Source organism: Musca vetustissima, unplaced genomic scaffold, assembly GCF_032173495.1.
Source record: "Musca vetustissima isolate MV318-11 ecotype Yass unplaced genomic scaffold, APGP_CSIRO_Mvet_v1 utg11186, whole genome shotgun sequence".
NCBI lineage: Eukaryota > Metazoa > Arthropoda > Insecta > Diptera > Muscidae > Musca > Musca vetustissima.
Window position 1 is genome coordinate 295,430 of NW_026882082.1, and position 17,161 is coordinate 312,590.

At 36.4% G+C, this 17,161-nt stretch overlaps 3 protein-coding genes across 3 annotated transcripts; 2 read left to right on the forward strand and 1 right to left on the reverse strand.

The window, feature by feature from the left end:
• Nucleotides 1-28: 28 nt before the first annotated feature.
• LOC133328276 (uncharacterized) lies at nt 29-376 on the forward strand. Its single transcript, XM_061536825.1, has one exon. The coding sequence runs from the start codon at nt 29-31 to the stop codon at nt 374-376; it is 348 nt and encodes a 115-aa protein (XP_061392809.1).
• Nucleotides 377-1,023: 647 nt separating this feature from the next.
• LOC133328277 (uncharacterized) lies at nt 1,024-1,849 on the forward strand. The gene is made up of 2 exons (XM_061536826.1): nt 1,024-1,429; nt 1,794-1,849. Exons 1-2 carry the CDS (start codon nt 1,024-1,026, stop codon nt 1,847-1,849), a joined length of 462 nt encoding a protein of 153 aa, XP_061392810.1.
• Nucleotides 1,850-9,740: 7,891 nt separating this feature from the next.
• On the reverse strand, nt 9,741-16,910 carry LOC133328278 (insulin-like peptide receptor). Its single transcript, XM_061536827.1, has 8 exons — nt 16,383-16,910; nt 14,016-14,300; nt 13,721-13,958; nt 11,979-12,332; nt 11,479-11,879; nt 10,485-10,563; nt 10,242-10,395; nt 9,741-10,173 (listed from the first exon to the last, which is right to left on the reverse strand). The coding sequence occupies exons 1-8, from the start codon at nt 16,908-16,910 to the stop codon at nt 9,741-9,743; spliced, it is 2,472 nt and encodes an 823-aa protein (XP_061392811.1).
• Nucleotides 16,911-17,161: the final 251 nt, after the last annotated feature.

Consider the following 17,161-nt stretch of genomic DNA (forward strand, 5'->3'; position numbering starts at 1 on the left):
GAAACGTCGAACACCTCCTCCCCGAACCATGTACATATATCGTGACCTAGAAGCCGTCACACTGTCCCGGATTCTTCGCAAACATTTATTTGTATCGAATTCAAAATGGCCAAAATCACGAATACGTTACGAAGCCTGCTTGCCGTTGTATTATGGAGTTGGTGGTCGTTTTATACGCCTGGAACGTGCCCCGCCGTTGGGCTTTAAATGTTCACCAAGACCCATAAACTTAAGGGAAGCACAAGCTCTTGTGGAATATGAGGAGAAATTGGCCAAAATGGAGGCCAGGCTACAAAAACAACAGGAAAAGGCTGCTGAGGCGGAGGCAAATGGTGGGGATATTAAGAAGAAGAAAAAGAAGGGTCGCATGAAATGAGGTGAAGATGTAAATTTTTATTATGTAAATGTTTTGTATCGTGGTTTGTTGTGCATGTTTAGATAATAAATTACAAAAATAGGCGTGATTTTTTTTAAGAATATTCTTTTAGGACCTTCAATAGGCTCGGATTTTTTTAAAGAATATATTTTAAGACCCCCCAATTGGCGAGGATATTTTAAAGAATATTTTTTCAAGGGCTGATGGATTTTTTAAGATTTTTTTAAGGGCTATATAAGGCATGGATTTTTTTAAAAATAGTTTTTAAGGGTATATAAAGCGAGGATTCTTCTACAAATATTTTTTCAATGGCTATATAAGGCGAGGATTCTTTTACAAATATTTTTTTAAGGGCTATATAAGGCGTGGATTTTTTTACAGAATATTTTTGAAGGACTCCAATAAGCGTGGATTTTTTAAGAATATTTATTTAGAAAGTTCAATAGGCTTGGATTAAAAAAAAATCAAATATTTTACATTCATAATTTCTTTCCTGGCACCTCATGCTGTTCTCTTCAGTTATTTGAAAAACTTCAAAAAAATAAGTTTACCAAAAAAAATTGTTGTGTTCTTTATTTTTTATTCTCCAATCAAAATCTTTGTGAAACTTCTTTTTAAGCTCCCTTTGAACTCCACAATCTCCTGCAATGCGTTTCTATCCCAATGCCAACATTAGTATTTATTGGGAATTTAATCCCTGGAATCTGTATTGTCGTGTACCACAAAAATCATGGAAGCGTCCGTCGCCATTAGAGGGCAAACATACGATAGCCTATTGGCGTGACATCAATGGAAGTCGTATGGAAAAAATCACACAGAAAAATCTACATATTCCGAATTGGTCTATATCACGAATACGATCACAGGCTTGTTTACCGCTCTATTATGGTGTGGGTGAGAGGTTTATACGTTTGGAAAAGGCTGAACCAGCTGGATATAAATGTTCACCGATGCCTTTGAATTTGCAAGAAGCTAGGGAGATCCGAAGGCAGGAGAAACAATTGGCAATGGAAGAACGTCTGAGGCAAAAGGAACATGCAAAAATTGCAAAAGGTCAAAATAAAAAGAAAAATCGATTTTTAAAATAATTTGAAAAAAATATGCTAAAATTAGATGTGATTTGTTGTAGATGTATTAAAAAAAAGAAATATGATAATATAGAATAATTAGATTTTTTTTTATAAATAAGTAAGTGATTTATTTCTAAAACAGACTGTATCAAATTTTCAAAAAATTCCTTGGTAGTACCGAGGTATGGAATCTATATGATATATATAGATTTGTTGTGTTGTTTGCATCTTGTCGAAGTTTTCGAGTAAATCCAGTACCAGCTGTCCGACATCTAAACGCTATATTTTGACGAACCAATGGAAAATTACCGCTTCGGGAAACTTTCGTCCTCTCATCCTTTTTTCAGCAGATGAACGTGATGAGTTTTATCGTACGACCAACTCCATTCATACCCATGGATGAGAGAACATATTCTTGAAGTAGAACAGGTTAGCATGCGATCGTCATAGGAAACCCGGACTAGACAACCTCAAGCATTGCCGCAGTTTATAGAGGTTCTCGAGGGTGATAAGGCGAATAGAAGTGTGATCTTTAGTACAAGAGCCCTCAAGCCTAGGTGGTACCACTACAATTTACGAAGGAATATGTATTGATTTCATCGAATGCCTTGGGCCCTGACGGAATATGTATGGTAATCCTTAATCAACTAGACGCACTCACATGCTTCCAGAAGACGGGGAAATAGTTTCACTACTGATGCCTCACAAAAATGCTATCAGGGGTGAATAGTAAACGCCGATTTCAATTCTGCCACAGTAGCAATGACACTTTAGGTGCTATTCCTCCTATCGATCAGAATCATTTTCTCATTAGCATGGATTCCGTAGTTCCGCATAGTTCCACGACAGCCTGTCACTTCAATTCTACACATATTATTAGACTGGATCAGAACAGACCGAGCAACGAATAATTATGATGGCTCTTGACCTATCGAGGCCTTCGATTTCATCAATCATGCCAGGCTGTCCGGTAATTTCTAGAAGATCAGCATCATCCTATTTTGTTTGGAACATTGTATAATCAACTACATGGAGAAGAAGATCTTCAGCTCTTCTAGGGGGAAGCAGAGCTTTATACCTTCAGCTGTTTTTCAAGTCATTCAGCTCTTCTTCAAGACATTCAGATTTTCTTTGGGGAGGAAAACCTTCTTTCCTTCTATGGCGAGGATTTAGAGAAACCACTATCCTGCTTTGAAACATTGAATAATCAACTACATGAGTAGGAAGATCATCAGATGTTCTATGAGGAAGCAGACCTTCAGCTTTTCCATGAGAACCAGACCTTCAGGCCACCTATAAGAAGCAAATCTTCAGATCTTCTATGGTGAGGAAGACCATCAGTCATTCTATAAGAAGCAGACCTTTAGCATATTTCTATGGGGAAGCAGACCTATTCTTCTATGGGGAAGCAGAAATTCAGCTCTTCTATGGTGAGAAAGATCTTCAGCCCTTTTATGAGAGCATACCTTAAGCCCTCTTCAATGGTGTTCTATGGGAGAGAAGACCTTCAGCTCTTCTATGGTGAAGCAGACTTTCAGTTCTTCTTGGAGAAGAAGGTGATGGTAGCAGGTGAGGAAAATCTTCAGCTACCATATGGGGATGCAGACTTTCAGTTCTTCTATGGGGAAGCAGATCTTCAGCTCTTCTAAAGAGGAAGCAGACATTCAGTTCTTCTATGGGGAAGCAGACTTTCATCTCTTCTATGGGGAAGAATCGAATTTGTGAATTTAAAGAAGGCTTCTGGTTGGAAGTCACTGAAACAGGCCTCTTAATTGACGCTCAACGAAGTGGCCGCGGACAGCGACATTAAAGCCGAGGAACAACAAAAAACCGATAGCGACAAAAATCTGTCTTTCGACGAAAATATGACGCAGTTTACTGACGCACAATTCCGACAACTCATCCAGGCAATGCAAAGCAATGGTCGTGCTGGATCGTACTCACATTGCACCGCTCATTAAGCAATCTCCATTCAAACACGATACATCATATCCATCTGATAAGATTACTCGGAGTAAGGATAAATACCCTAAACCAGCTCATTATGCAGACTTTCAATCTCCATTCAAACACGATACAAAGTATCCATCTGATAAGATTGCTCAGAGCCGTTTTGCAGTCCAACATAACCAACGTTTCACTGACGCCCTACGTGGAGCCTGTTACATAAAGCTCCACGAGAGGTCTTCTTTATTGGCGCCCAACATGGGGCCTGTTACAGTAACGCTCAACGAGAGGTCTTCTTTATTGACGTCCTACGTGGGGCCTGCTTCATTGACAGTCAAAGAGGGGTATTCTACAAATTCTTATTGGGCGTGAAATCTAACTACCAAAAATTCTCAATATTGGTCTACATTTTAGGATAGCACCCATAGAAGAGCTGATAGTCTTCTTCATATAAGTCTTCCTCTTCTTAGAAAATCTTAAGGTCTTCTCCATCATAATAGATTTGAAGTATTTTTCTTCTTCATATTGAATTGCCAAAATTTAGCACATACTCCTGCTATATATAAAAATTATCAAAATTTTGAATGTATAAATGTATAACCTCCTTATTATCCGTCGTGGTTTCGGATTAACCTATTTGGCTTTCATTAGGTATAAAATCTTCCTACCAAATTTTGACCATGACATAGCCCGCCATATATAAAAATTTCGAACGATTACACCCATTTTAAATGTATACCTCATGATGGAAGTTAAAAAAAGTTCGACTCGTGCGAACTTAACGATGCTTTCACTAGTTAGGATTAGATTTTTTTTTTTTAACTCATTTCACATTCAAAGTCAATTCGAATATGATATCCTTACGTCTTTCTTGTAGCTGTGGTTTGTCGTTGACGATTTCGCGGGTAAATGCCATAACATTTGCCGAATGCAGGACGAACAGTAAATAGATTTTCGGTAGCAATTTTATATTCCACAACATTTTTGAGGTTATGATTTAAAAGGCTGTAGATTTTTTTTGTAAGATTACTATTAAATTTTTTTGAGTCACTTCCTTAAATGTTGTTGCTTGCAAAAATATTTTAAGCGCGAAATCCAACCATCGTCTTTAACGGTTCAAATGTAACTGTCGCTTGGCTAGTTGGGTTTGTAAAAAATGCATAACAACAGGTAAATCCCGTAACAAAAACAAACCGACAATCTCAAAACAAAAAAAGACAAACAAACGAAAAAGTGGAACTGCCATCATGGCAAGGTATTCGGGTTTTTATTGTTTTCATACAATTTCGGTTGGATTTAAGTGGCTCTGGTTATAAGTTGCGCGGTATAAACAAACATACTTGCTGCTGACAACTTGTTTGCAACATCAAAATCCCTTATGGGCAAAGATTTTACAGCAGCCTAATTATGGGAGAGAAGAAGTGAAGTGGAGGCTGGCCGAAGATTTTGGGGAGCAGAGAATTGAGAGCTGTAACCCAAAACAAGTGAGACAATAACAAAAATTATATAAACAAACTAAGTTGCATGTCTTACTTCAGTTTGAGTAAAAAAGAAGAAATAAACTAGTAATTACCTATTATTAGTTCCACGTCCAAATCGCTCCGAAGAAGTTCGTTGCTACCATAGCCGATGGCGGCAATGTGAAATGGTGATGTTTACTTTGTTAGTTGTTTTCAGTTTTGTTTTTTTGCAACTGATGTAACAACGGAAGCTTGTCACCAGGTTTTTTGGTCTCTTCACCTCCTCCTCCACCACGGCTCCCCTCATGGAAAATCCCAACGACATTCCACGCAACCAGCAACAACCATCCCACCCCACCTCCCCTTGCCACCCAAGCAAATGAAAAGAAGTATGACCATTGCATAGTTGGCCGGTTATTTGGTATGTGGAAAATAAGCCAACATCAGCCGGAGATCTGCTTTACCCACCTTGTCCAGTCCATTCCAGCTATGGCAAATGATGCAAATGAAAATATAAACCATGACATTAAGTCACTCTGTTAATCGGCCCCAAAGACGGCAGTAGCAGCAGCAACAAACGAAAGTTGTTTTTCACCGCCCATTTATTGTTGTTGTTGTCGAATTAAACGCTAAATGTTTTATTTGTTTGCAGTTGTTGTTGTCGTCGTTGTTTTCTTTATGCGATAACTGGGCGTTTTTATTTTTTATATTTTGTTATTATGTTGCGCATGCGGGTTAACTACTGCCACATTCGTAATGATAGATTGCTGTAATGCTGAGAAGGTAATAACATGCAGGAAATTTGGTTCAATATTACGAAAAAAAATGCTTTGGGTGATTTAGTGGGGCTTTTATATAAAACAATGGAAGGTTGTTGTAGAAAAGATAAGAGGGGGTCTTTTGTGGAAAATTGGGAAACCTTCTAATGAGAGGCCTAATATTGGCGACGATCAGCAATTGATTCCAAAACAGGAACAATTTTTTCATAGAAGAGCTGGAGGTCTTCTCCACAGAAGATCCGAAGGTCTTATTCATTATAAAAAGCAGAAGGTCATCTCCCTTCTTTCATAGAAGAACTGAAAACCTTCTTCTTCATAGAGGAACTGAAGGTCTTCTTCTTCTTCATAAAAAAGCTGAAAGGCTTCTTCTTCATGGAAGAGCTGAATGACTACCTCATAGAACAGCTTTAAGGCTTCTTCTTCATAGAAGATCTGAAGGCCTTCTTCTTCATTTAATGCCTGAAGGCCTTCTTCATAGAAGAGCGAAAGGTCTTCTTCTCCATAGTAGAGCTGAAGGTCTTCTTCTCCATAGAAGAGCTGAAGGTCTTCTTCTTCTTCTCCATAGAAGAGCTGAATGTCCTCTTCTTCTCCATAGAAGAGCTGAATGTCCTCTTCTTCTTCTCCATAGAAGAGCTGAATGTCCTCTTCTTCTCCATAGAACAGCTGAAGATCCTCTTCTTCTTCCCCATAGAAGAGCTGAATGCCTTCTTCTTTTTCATAGGAGAGCTGAAGGTCTTCTTCTTCTTCATAGGAGAGCTGAAGGTCTTCCTCTTCATAGATTAAGGCCTTCTTATTCAAAAAGAGCTGAAGGCTTTCTTCATAGAGCAACTGAAAATATGCATCTTCATAGAAAAACTAAAGGTCTTTTTCTTCATAGAAGAACTGAAGGTCTTATCCTTCACGGATGAGCTTAGGTTTTCTTCTTTATAGAAAAGCAGGAGGCCTTCTTCTTTTTCCTAGAAGAACTGAAGGCCTTCTTCTTCATGGAAGAGCTAAATGTCTTCTTCTCCATAGAAGATCTAAAGTTCCTCTTCATAGAAGAGCAGAATGCCTTCTTTTTCATAATAGAGCTGGTTCATAACAGAGCTGAAAGTCCTCTACTGTATAGGAGATCTGAAGATCTTCTTCATAGAATATCCTATGTTCCTGGTTACAAAATCACTAAGTAAAAATCCCACAGATCACCAGCGTAACTTTTTTTGGACTATAAATATTAAATATGAAAATATGAAGGTTATTTGCCCTTCGGTACAGATTTATGAGATGAAATGTAGCACCTCATGAATAACAACAACAACAACTGCTACTTAATATTTTTATTGTTGACTTGACACGCGACAAGTGGAGCCTAACAAGCAGCATCGTTGTTGCAGTACCAAATACCTGGGAATTGAAATAAAAAAAAAAAAACAAGACAAGCGATAGAAAAAAACGTGACTTGAAATGGAAATTTTTTGGTAATGAACCAGTTTTGGTTACCGATCGCCGAAGTGGATTCCCAATAAGTTTTGTATTAACAGTCATACAGTAGTAATTTATGGAGGTGTGCATGGGATAGTGCAAGAGGTGATTGAACAACTGCTGGATTTTGGTACAGATCTTACATAAGTGTGTATATGTGTGTGATTAATAAATAGATGGCGCCCAAATGGGATACACAAATATTTTAATAAATTCAATATTATTTACACATCTGTGTATTGTATTATTTATAGGTGGCCCATTTTATTTTTTGAATAATCTTTAACTGTTTCATTGTTAGCCCAAACTGACCTTAACCTAAAAAATCAAACATCGAAATGTTGGACATCAACCTCTTTATTTGTTTGTCTGAATTTGTAATTGATTTTTGTTTTTTTTTATATAAATTTTGCAAGTATTTCAATTGGTGTTGTTGTTGTCGATATAACCATTGTTTTTTGTTTGGCATGGGTTCACCACTTCAAGTGATTAAGCCTCTGGGTAAATCTCTTTTATTTCCATTTGTTGGCTCAATTCCATTCGGGTAATTAACTGTGTAATATAGAGAGTTATTACGTTTCGTACCGCAGGGTAGGCAAATACAATGCCAGTAATATTTGCGAACATAGTAAAGCGGTTTTAAACAATAATTCGAAAACCTCAAAACCAAAAATACTTCTCCACAACAGATTGGCTCATAAATGAACTGAACGCCTTTGTCCTCACAAAAGAGCTGAAAGTCTTCCTCTATTTTATAGAAGATCTGATGATTTATCTATCTATTCTTTGTCACAGAAGTTCTTCTTTTTCACAGAAAATCCAAAGGTATTCTTCCTCATAAAAAACCACAAATTCTTCATAGAAGAACTGAAGGTCTTCTTCTCCATAGAAGAGCTGAAGGTCTTCTTCTCCATAGAAGAGCTGAAGGTCTTCTTCTCCATAGAAGAGCTGAAGGTCTTCTTCTCCATAGAAGAGCTGAAGGTCTTCTTCTCCATAGAAGAGCTGAAGGTCTTCTTCTCCATAGAAGAGCTGAAGGTCTTCTTCTCCATAGAAGAGCTGAAGGTCTTCTTCTCCATAGAAGAGCTGAAGGTCTTCTTCTCCATAGAAGAGCTGAAGGTCTTCTTCTCCATAGAAGAGCTGAAGGTCTTCTTCTCCATAGAAGAGCTGAAGGTCTTCTTCTCCATAGAAGAGCTGAAGGTCTTCTTCTCCATAGAAGAGCTGAAGGTCTTCTTCTCCATAGAAGAGCTGAAGGTCTTCTTCTCCATAGAAGAGCTGAAGGTCTTCTTCTCCATAGAAGAGCTGAAGGTCTTCTTCTCCATAGAAGAGCTGAAGGTCTTCTTCTCCATAGAAGAGCTGAAGGTCTTCTTCTCCATAGAAGAGCTGAAGGTCTTCTTCTCCATAGAAGAGCTGAAGGTCTTCTTCTCCATAGAAGAGCTGAAGGTCTTCTTCTCCATAGAAGAGCTGAAGGTCTTCTTCTCCATAGAAGAGCTGAAGGTCTTCTTCTCCATAGAAGAGCTGAAGGTCTTCTTCTCCATAGAAGAGCTGAAGGTCTTCTTCTCCATAGAAGAGCTGAAGGTCTTCTTCTCCATAGAAGAGCTGAAGGTCTTCTTCTCCATAGAAGAGCTGAAGGTCTTCTTCTCCATAGAAGAGCTGAAGGTCTTCTTCTCCATAGAAGAGCTGAAGGTCTTCTTCTCCATAGAAGAGCTGAAGGTCTTCTTCTCCATAGAAGAGCTGAAGGTCTTCTTCTCCATAGAAGAGCTGAAGGTCTTCTTCTCCATAGAAGAGCTGAAGGTCTTCTTCTCCATAGAAGAGCTGAAGGTCTTCTTCTCCATAGAAGAGCTGAAGGTCTTCTTCTCCATAGAAGAGCTGAAGGTCTTCTTCTCCATAGAAGAGCTGAAGGTCTTCTTCTCCATAGAAGAGCTGAAGGTCTTCTTCTCCATAGAAGAGCTGAGGGTCTCCTTCTCCATAGAAGAGCTGAGGGTTTCCTTTTCTATAGAAGAGCTGAGGGCCTCCTTCTCTATAGAAGAGCTGAGGGCCTCCTTCTCTATAGAAGAGCTTAAGGTCTTCTTCATAGAAAAGCTGAAGGTCTTCTTCATAGAAAAGCTGAAGGTCTTCTTCATAGAGGAGCTGAAGGTCTTCTTCATAGAAGAGCTGGAATATAAGAAGGTTTTCGATAGAATGTCCTCCTGGAGAAGAAATATCTTCCTACTAAATATCAAAATGTCTTCATATAGAATTCTAAAATAAAGTTGTCAATATATAAAGCCAATTGTTCGGCTAGGTGTAGCACCGAATATACAGTTTGTCTACCATTAAATTTTTATTAAATTATGCTTTTGGTTGTTGTCTAAGGTAGAATAAAAAGCTGTTACATTTGTTTGTTAATAGATGGCGTTAGTGGTGTCTGTCTTTAAAAAAACTATGTGCATAATCGCTTCCAAGGGTTATGGTAGATATATTTTTGAACCTTGTCATGTTGCTTGAAAATTAAAATAGTTCCAATTATTTTTTAAATCACATATCTCTTTTTATTGAATACTTCCCCTCTCTGGTTCTCTATTAGCATGCATACAATATATCCTAATGCTATTTACAAAAGAAACAAAAAAAGAAAAACTGAAAATCTCCTTAAAATCCAAACCAACAATTAATTCGAAACACCCGCCACTGGAGTCAATTTAAAATTTTCCAACAGTAGACCTTCACTTTTGGTCAAGGTCTGGGCCCATAGCAATGTCTCAGGTCCACAACCATTGGCTAGACCTTCAACACAGGCCCTCAGACTTATACGATACATTGTGTCGTCTTGCAGACCAGCCAATCGGAACGAATGTACATTTCCCGCCACTTCATAATCATATGCCAGCTCTTCCAATTCGACACAATTGTTTTCCTGTTTATAACTGGTATTCGGATGTGAGACATTGCAAATTTTGGGCACCGGAGCAATTTCAAAATCTTCTTTACGATAATCCTGTTCAGCTTTGGTGGCATTTAGAAATTTCGCCTGAGTTAAATAGAATTGTTCTTCGGAATCTGGAGTTGTGATAACGGTTTTTGTGACATTTTTAGGCTTGGATCTGAAAGGGAAAAACAAGGTACTTAAATAGTTGTCGTTGTTATTGTTTTTGCTTTGATCGGAACTTACACATAAATAAAATTAAACAGACCCTCTTCGTAAACAATTTGTTCGTGATTATAATAGCTCTTGTCCATCGGTATTGGACCACTTAATTCGGCATCCATTCGCGGACAATGACAATTGCCGAAGTTGCCAAATATTTGTTTGTCAAGCGGTACGGCTGTGTGGACTATGTTTGGAGGGGGAATAAAGAATAATTTTGTTATTAAGTAAGAAATTAGATTTTGATCCTGAAATGGCTTCACATACTTCCTTTGACAATTTTGTATTTTAGCAGATATTTTTTAATGATGCCGTTTGGATTACGCGGAGGCCACCAATGGATTTCCTATTGGAAAGATAAAGAAAATTAGATAGAGGGAGAATGTTTAATGTAAAGATTAATGGGATTTCCTACTGGAAGATAAGTAGTCATTCTTATTGGAAGAGCAATGTGTTTTCTAATTAGAAAATCAGAAAAACCATAGGTGTTCTAGTAAAATGATAGAATACTAAAATGAACCCGAAAAAGTGTTCTAATAAGAAGTCTTATAATAGTCTTGTTATAAGTCTTTTAATAAGAACGACATAAGAAAACATATACGTCTTCCAATAGGAAGTCCTATACGTCTTCTAATAAGAATCCCTATACATCTTCTAATAAGAATACCTATACGACTTCTAATAAGAATACCCCAATTAGAAGGTCAATATGTCATCCAATATGAAGATGCATGGATTTTCAAATAAGAAAGTCCATGGATTTTCTAATAAGATGTTACATAGATTTTCTTATAAGAAGATCAATACATTTTCAAAAAGAAGGCCAAAAAGTCTGCTTATGTAAATACCGATGGGTATTCCAATATGGATACCAAGAGTTATTCGAACAAGAAGGACCAGTGTGTTTTCTAATAAGAGGTCCAACACGTTTTATAATAGGGAGACCAATTAGAAAGGAAGACTAGTAGATCTTCTAATAGGAATACAAATAGGTCTTCCAATAGGAATACTAATAGGTAGACCGTAAGAATTTCTTATACGAAGAGCACTCGTTTATCTAATAGGATTCAAAATAGATGCTCTTTCAGGAAAAAAAATAAGTTTTCTAATAGGAAGACCAGAATGATTAATAATTCTTCTAATTGGAAGACCAACAGGTACTCTAATTGGAAGATCAATAAGCCTTCTGATAAGAAAATCAATTGGTCTTCTAATCAGAAAACCCAAAAGATCTTCTAATTGGAAACATATTTCTACTCACAATCTCAGTGGGCGACAATGAACGATAGTAGATTTTTGCCAATGGTCCCGGTTTGGCGGGTGCTGTTCGAAAATATTGTATCTCTGATGTGGCATCGACTTGATAATGAAAACTGGTCGCGGTCAATGTTTTGACAAAATATGCATATTGGGTGTAGGGTTTCAAATTACGCAAGACATGACGACGCTGTGTGGACGATGTCGAGTCCATGAACCAATTATCCAGACCACAACCATGACGGCTGTGTTTACTGATATTTCGTTTGGGGGCTTCACGATATAGAAACACATAACCGATGAGCGGTGCCAAATCTTCGGAGGTTAGATAATCGATAACAATGCGTGCTTCGTTTGAATTAACGGCCTCGACGGTGGTATTCAAATATTCCAAGATACTTTCACCTAAAAAAGGAGGAAAAGAGAGAGAGAGAGAGAGAGAGAGAGAGAGAGGAGAGGTACATTAAAATTTTCTATTTTTGTTATTGTTATTGTAATACTCACACAAAGCTAATTCCCCATTCGAATTTTGGGAAACATCGGCAATGGAAATATTCGTCTCCTTTAGTTGTTGGCCCAGTTGGACTATTTTGTCATGACAAAGCCTAGGATTGAAGTGGAAATAGATACGGCCGCGTGGTAGTGATACTCTTTGATTTATATTCCATAAATCTTCCAGATAATGATTATCCACAACGTACAGGACGTAGAGGTTATCGATAAGAAATTTCCCAGCAATGGTGTGTAGGTTACGCAGGAAATGCAATGATACCAGATAGTGTGAGCGTATTATTTTTAAATATCCCGTTATTTCACTGAGATTACCCAGGGCCTTGTCTAAAGCGTCGATATTGGTATCTGCGAAAAGAGAAACAACATTTTTATTAGGAGAATAGGGGGTTTGTTGAAGGTAGCGAGATTCTTATTGGAACACAGGGCGGTCTCCTAAGACAAATACATTTTCTTATTGGATGGTCTATAGGTTTTCTAAGCCTGAGAGAACCAATTCGAATTCTAATATGAAAATCTATAGGACTTCTAATAGTAACCCCAATAGGCCTTAAATGGGAACACCAAAACCTAATAGGAAGACCAATAAGCCTTCTAATAGGAATACCAAGTAGTCTTCAAACAGGAAGTCCAATAGAATTTCTAATAGCAATAATATTAGGTCTTAAAATAGGAAGGTCAAAAATAATTCTAATAAGCAGACCAAGGGGAATTCCTATAGGAAGGCTGATAGGTCTAGGATAGGAGGAACAATATGTCTTCTAATGAGAAATTCAATCGACATTCTAATTGGTAGACGAATAGGTCCACTAATAAGAAGGCCACAAATATTATTTTTTTATTATATATTATTTTTTTCTAATAGGAATATCCTATTGTCTCCCACATAGGGAGACCAAAAGGTCTTCTTCAAAATGGAAAACCAATAAAACCTCTAATAAGAAAATCAATTAGTATTCTAATAATAAATCCGATTGTACTCATGTACGAAGATCTATAGATTAATTAATAAGAATATAATCAGCTAATTTAAAACCCAAACATATTAGGTAATCTAATATAAGGGTCATGAGTCTTCTTCTGATTGGAAGACCAAAAGATCTTCTAATTAAGATACTAATAGGTTTTTTTGTAAGAAGTCCAATAGGTTTGTCAATAAGAAGACCAATATGTCCTCTTATAAGAATATCAACAAATAATCTAATCCAAGTCCTATTAGATCATCTACTTGAAGGATCATGGGTTTCCTTCTTATTGAATACCAAGAGATTATCTAATTGGAAGACCAATACGTATTCTAATAAGACCAATAAGTATTCTAATAAGACCAATACGTATTCTAATAAGACCAATATGTCTTCTGATAAGAAGACCACCAAATCTTCTAATGAGAAGACAATTCGGGTTTCTAATAAGATGACCAACAATATATTTTCTAATATGAAGACAAACAGATCTTCTAATAAGAATACCATTAGGATTTATTTTAGGGTGACAAAGATGGTATCTACCTAAGTTATTCCAATAAGAACATCAACAGGTCTTCTAATTGGAATATCATTAAGACTTCTAATACGAAAACAATAGGACTTCTAATATGAAAAAATATACAATATTTATATGAAGACTAATATAACTCCCATAGGAAGACAATAAGCCCTCAAAAGAGAACACCCGTTGACCTTCAACAACGACGACCTGTCTTATTTTACATTGCATTTTTCCATCCAACTTACTATTAAAATTGGTTAGCTCCAAAGTCAACGAACCCTGCAGTATAGTGCAATCTGCCAATCCCTCCAAATCCTCCAGAGTTTTAATTGTGAAATTTCCACTACAGCGTAGAGAACATGAACGCGGAACACCATTCACTTTCACTGTTTCATACATTTTCGGGCATTTTTCGATGCAATGGACCCCTAGACGCAGTAAACCATATTGACTGCAATCGGCTACACATTGTCTGCCAAAGGCCTGTAAGAACAAGAGAGGAAGAACTATTTATGACAAATTTTAAAAAAATCCACCTACCTTCGCCCTTGGCGGTATACAATCCCTGACACATTTCTTGCCACTTATCAGCGTGGAACAGTAGCGACAGCTATCATCGGCACACGACGTCAAACAATTGCCACTGCAACATTTCCCCTTTTTATTACATTTTCCCGAGGGACAATTGACAGGGCATTGATTGTTGTTGTAATCGGCTAAAATTTGTTTTTGTGGCTTACCCAGGGACCAACAATTCTGATAACGTTCTTGTTCGGTGGGATTTAGGCCATAGCAGAGGGGACAATAGTTGGGTGATTTGTTGTTCTGGGGGAAAATGCCGAATTAAATTAATGTGTATCTATTAAATTTGTATCTATTACAATAACGAGATAAATTATCTAAGGTATGTTTAGAAGTCATTCTCGTCTTAAGATAACATAGATAATCTATAATTATAGTGTACAAATTGACATTCTGTAATAAATTTTTAACAATGAAGATAATTTATCTACGTCATCTAAAATTGTAGATAACTTATAAATTACAAATAAAAAAACTGTAGATAAAATTTATGTAAAAAAGCAGGTTATTATTTACCTGTAAGTCATCTATGTTATGAAAACAGTATATATAAATTATTTAAGTTAAGAAGATATCGTAGATAAATTATCTATGATGTGGAAACGAAGTAAATAAATTATCTACATGATAAAAATAGTGTAGATAATTAATTATCTTATATAAATAACGTAGAATAACCATCCAAAAATAGGAGATAATGTAGATAAATCATCTACGCCATCCAAATACCGTAGAAACATCATCTACGTTATGAATATAGCTTAGATAAATTATCTACCTTGTCCAACATTTTAGATAAATCATCTACGTAGTCCAAATATCTTAGATAATTCATCTATGCTGTGGAAATAACGTAGATAACTTAACGGCATTATGGAAATATCTTAGATAATTCATCTACGGTATGTGTAATATTTTAGATAGTTCATCTATGTTGTGAAAATAAGGAAGCTAACTCATCTGCATTATGGAAATAATGTATATAACTAGTCCATGCTAAGGAAATGTCATAGATAACTTATCTACGTCAAAGAAATAGTATAGATAACTTATCTACGTTATGGAAATATCGTAGACAACACAACTATGTTAATGAAATAGCTTAGATAACTAACCTACGTAATGGAAATTGCTTAGATAACTCATATACGTTATGGAAATAACGCAGATAACTTATCTACGTTATGGAAATGACGTAGATAAATTATCCGTGTTATGGAAATATCTTAAAGAACTTATCTACGATATTGAAATAGCGTAGATAACTCATCTATGTCATGAAAATAGCTTAGATAACTCATCTACATTATATATAGCCTAGATAACTCATACTCGTTATAGATATGGCTTAGATAACTCATCTACGATATGAAAATGGTGTAAATAAGTCATCTATGTTATGAAAAAAGCGTAGATAACTCATCTATGTTTTGCAAATAGTATAGATAATCCATCTACGTCGTAGAAATGACGTAGGTAACTCATGTGTGTTGTGGAAATATCGTAGATAACTCATCTACGTTATGGAAATAACGCAGATAACTTATCTACGATGTGGAAATTACGAAGATAACTTATCTGTGTTATAGAAATAACGTAGATACTTTATCTACGTTATGTAAATGGTGTAGATAAATTATCTGTGTTATGGAAATTGCTTAGATAAATCATCAACGTTATGGGAATAGTGTAGATAACTTATCTACGTTATGAAAATGGTGTAGATAACTTATCTACGTTATGAAAATGGTGTAGATAAGTCATCTATGTTATGAAAATAGCGTAGATAACTCATATACGTTTTGCCAATAGTGTAGATAATCCATCTACGTCGTAGAAATGACGTAGATAGCTCATGTGTGTTATGGAAATATCGTAGATAACTCATCTACGTCATAGAAATGACGTAGGTAACTCATGTGTGTTATGGAAATATCGTAGATAACTCATCTACGTTATGGAAATAACGTAGATAACTTATCTACTATGTGGAAATTACGAAGATAACTTATCTGTGTTATAGAAATAACGTAGATAACTCATCAACGTTATGAAAATGGCGTAGATAACTCATCAACGTTATGAAAATGGCGTAGATAAATTATCTGTGTTATGGAAATTGCTTAGATAACTCATCAACGTTATGGAAATATTGTTGATAACTTATCTACCTTATGAAAATGGTGTAGATAACTTATCTACGTTATGGAAATGACGTAGATAAATGATATAATGATGTAGATAACAAAATTATACATTTATGGAAATAATGTAGATGGAAATAATGTAGATAAATTAACTACTATAGGGAAATAACATATTTACCTTCAAAACATAATGAAACTCTTTAGAGTGATTACCCAATATCGATACCCAATTAATTGTATGGGTATAGCACAGCGACGGATTTGATTCGATGCGTATCGAACCACGTATAACCCGTAGCAATGAAATTAAACCAATATTTTCCATATAACGATTTTCCAATATAACCAAACCATACCGATCATAGAGTAGATGGACACCACGTATCACCAGAAGTTTGGGAAAAATTCTCTCCAAACTGTCCAGACCATGTATCCGATAGACTAATAAATAATCGGTGATTTCTTCCACTTCCAAAGGGCGTAAAGTCAACAACATTTTTGGAGTCAACTCGAATTCCACCAGCTTGACATGACCAGTTATTATTGTACAATTTCGTATCTGTTCGATGTCATGGAGGTTTCGTATTATGGTCGATTTACACAAAATTGGTTCCTGGCCTTGGCTGGCGGCATAGGGGACATGGAGGCACAACAAAATGAAGAAGGTGCTGATAAAAGGGAGAAAATAAACCGGCAAGCGTTTCATTTTGTTGGCATTTGGGTTCTTTTTTCCTCGTTTTGTTTTTCGGTGATGGGAAAGGCCTCTCCACCTCCTCCTTCTTCGCTATGGAATTGCCTTATGCTGGTGTATTGTTGGCGTTGGTGCTGATGATGACGACGATGCTGCTCACTCAGCTGAGTTAATTGTTTAATTGGAAACTTGACCCCGAAATCAATAGATATTATTTTCACTAAGAATAAATTACTTTGTGTACTTGTGTCTGGCGAGATACATTT

Excerpts from the sequence above, each read along its gene's own strand:
- LOC133328276 (XM_061536825.1), top strand. The coding sequence starts at position 29 with ATGTACATATATCGTGACCTAGAAGCCGTCACACTGTCCCGGATTCTT.
- LOC133328277 (XM_061536826.1), top strand. The coding sequence starts at position 1,024 with ATGCGTTTCTATCCCAATGCCAACATTAGTATTTATTGGGAATTTAAT. Across the intron at positions 1,430-1,793 it reads ACATGCAAAAATTGCAAAAG|CAGATGAACGTGATGAGTTT; the intron begins GTCAAAATAAAA and ends TCCTTTTTTCAG.
- LOC133328278 (XM_061536827.1), bottom strand. The coding sequence starts at position 16,910 with ATGAAACGCTTGCCGGTTTATTTTCTCCCTTTTATCAGCACCTTCTTC. Across the intron at positions 10,396-10,484 it reads ATACAAAATTGTCAAAGGAA|CCGTACCGCTTGACAAACAA; the intron begins GTATGTGAAGCC and ends TAGTCCACACAG. Across the intron at positions 10,174-10,241 it reads CTGTTTAATTTTATTTATGT|ATCCAAGCCTAAAAATGTCA; the intron begins GTAAGTTCCGAT and ends TTTCCCTTTCAG.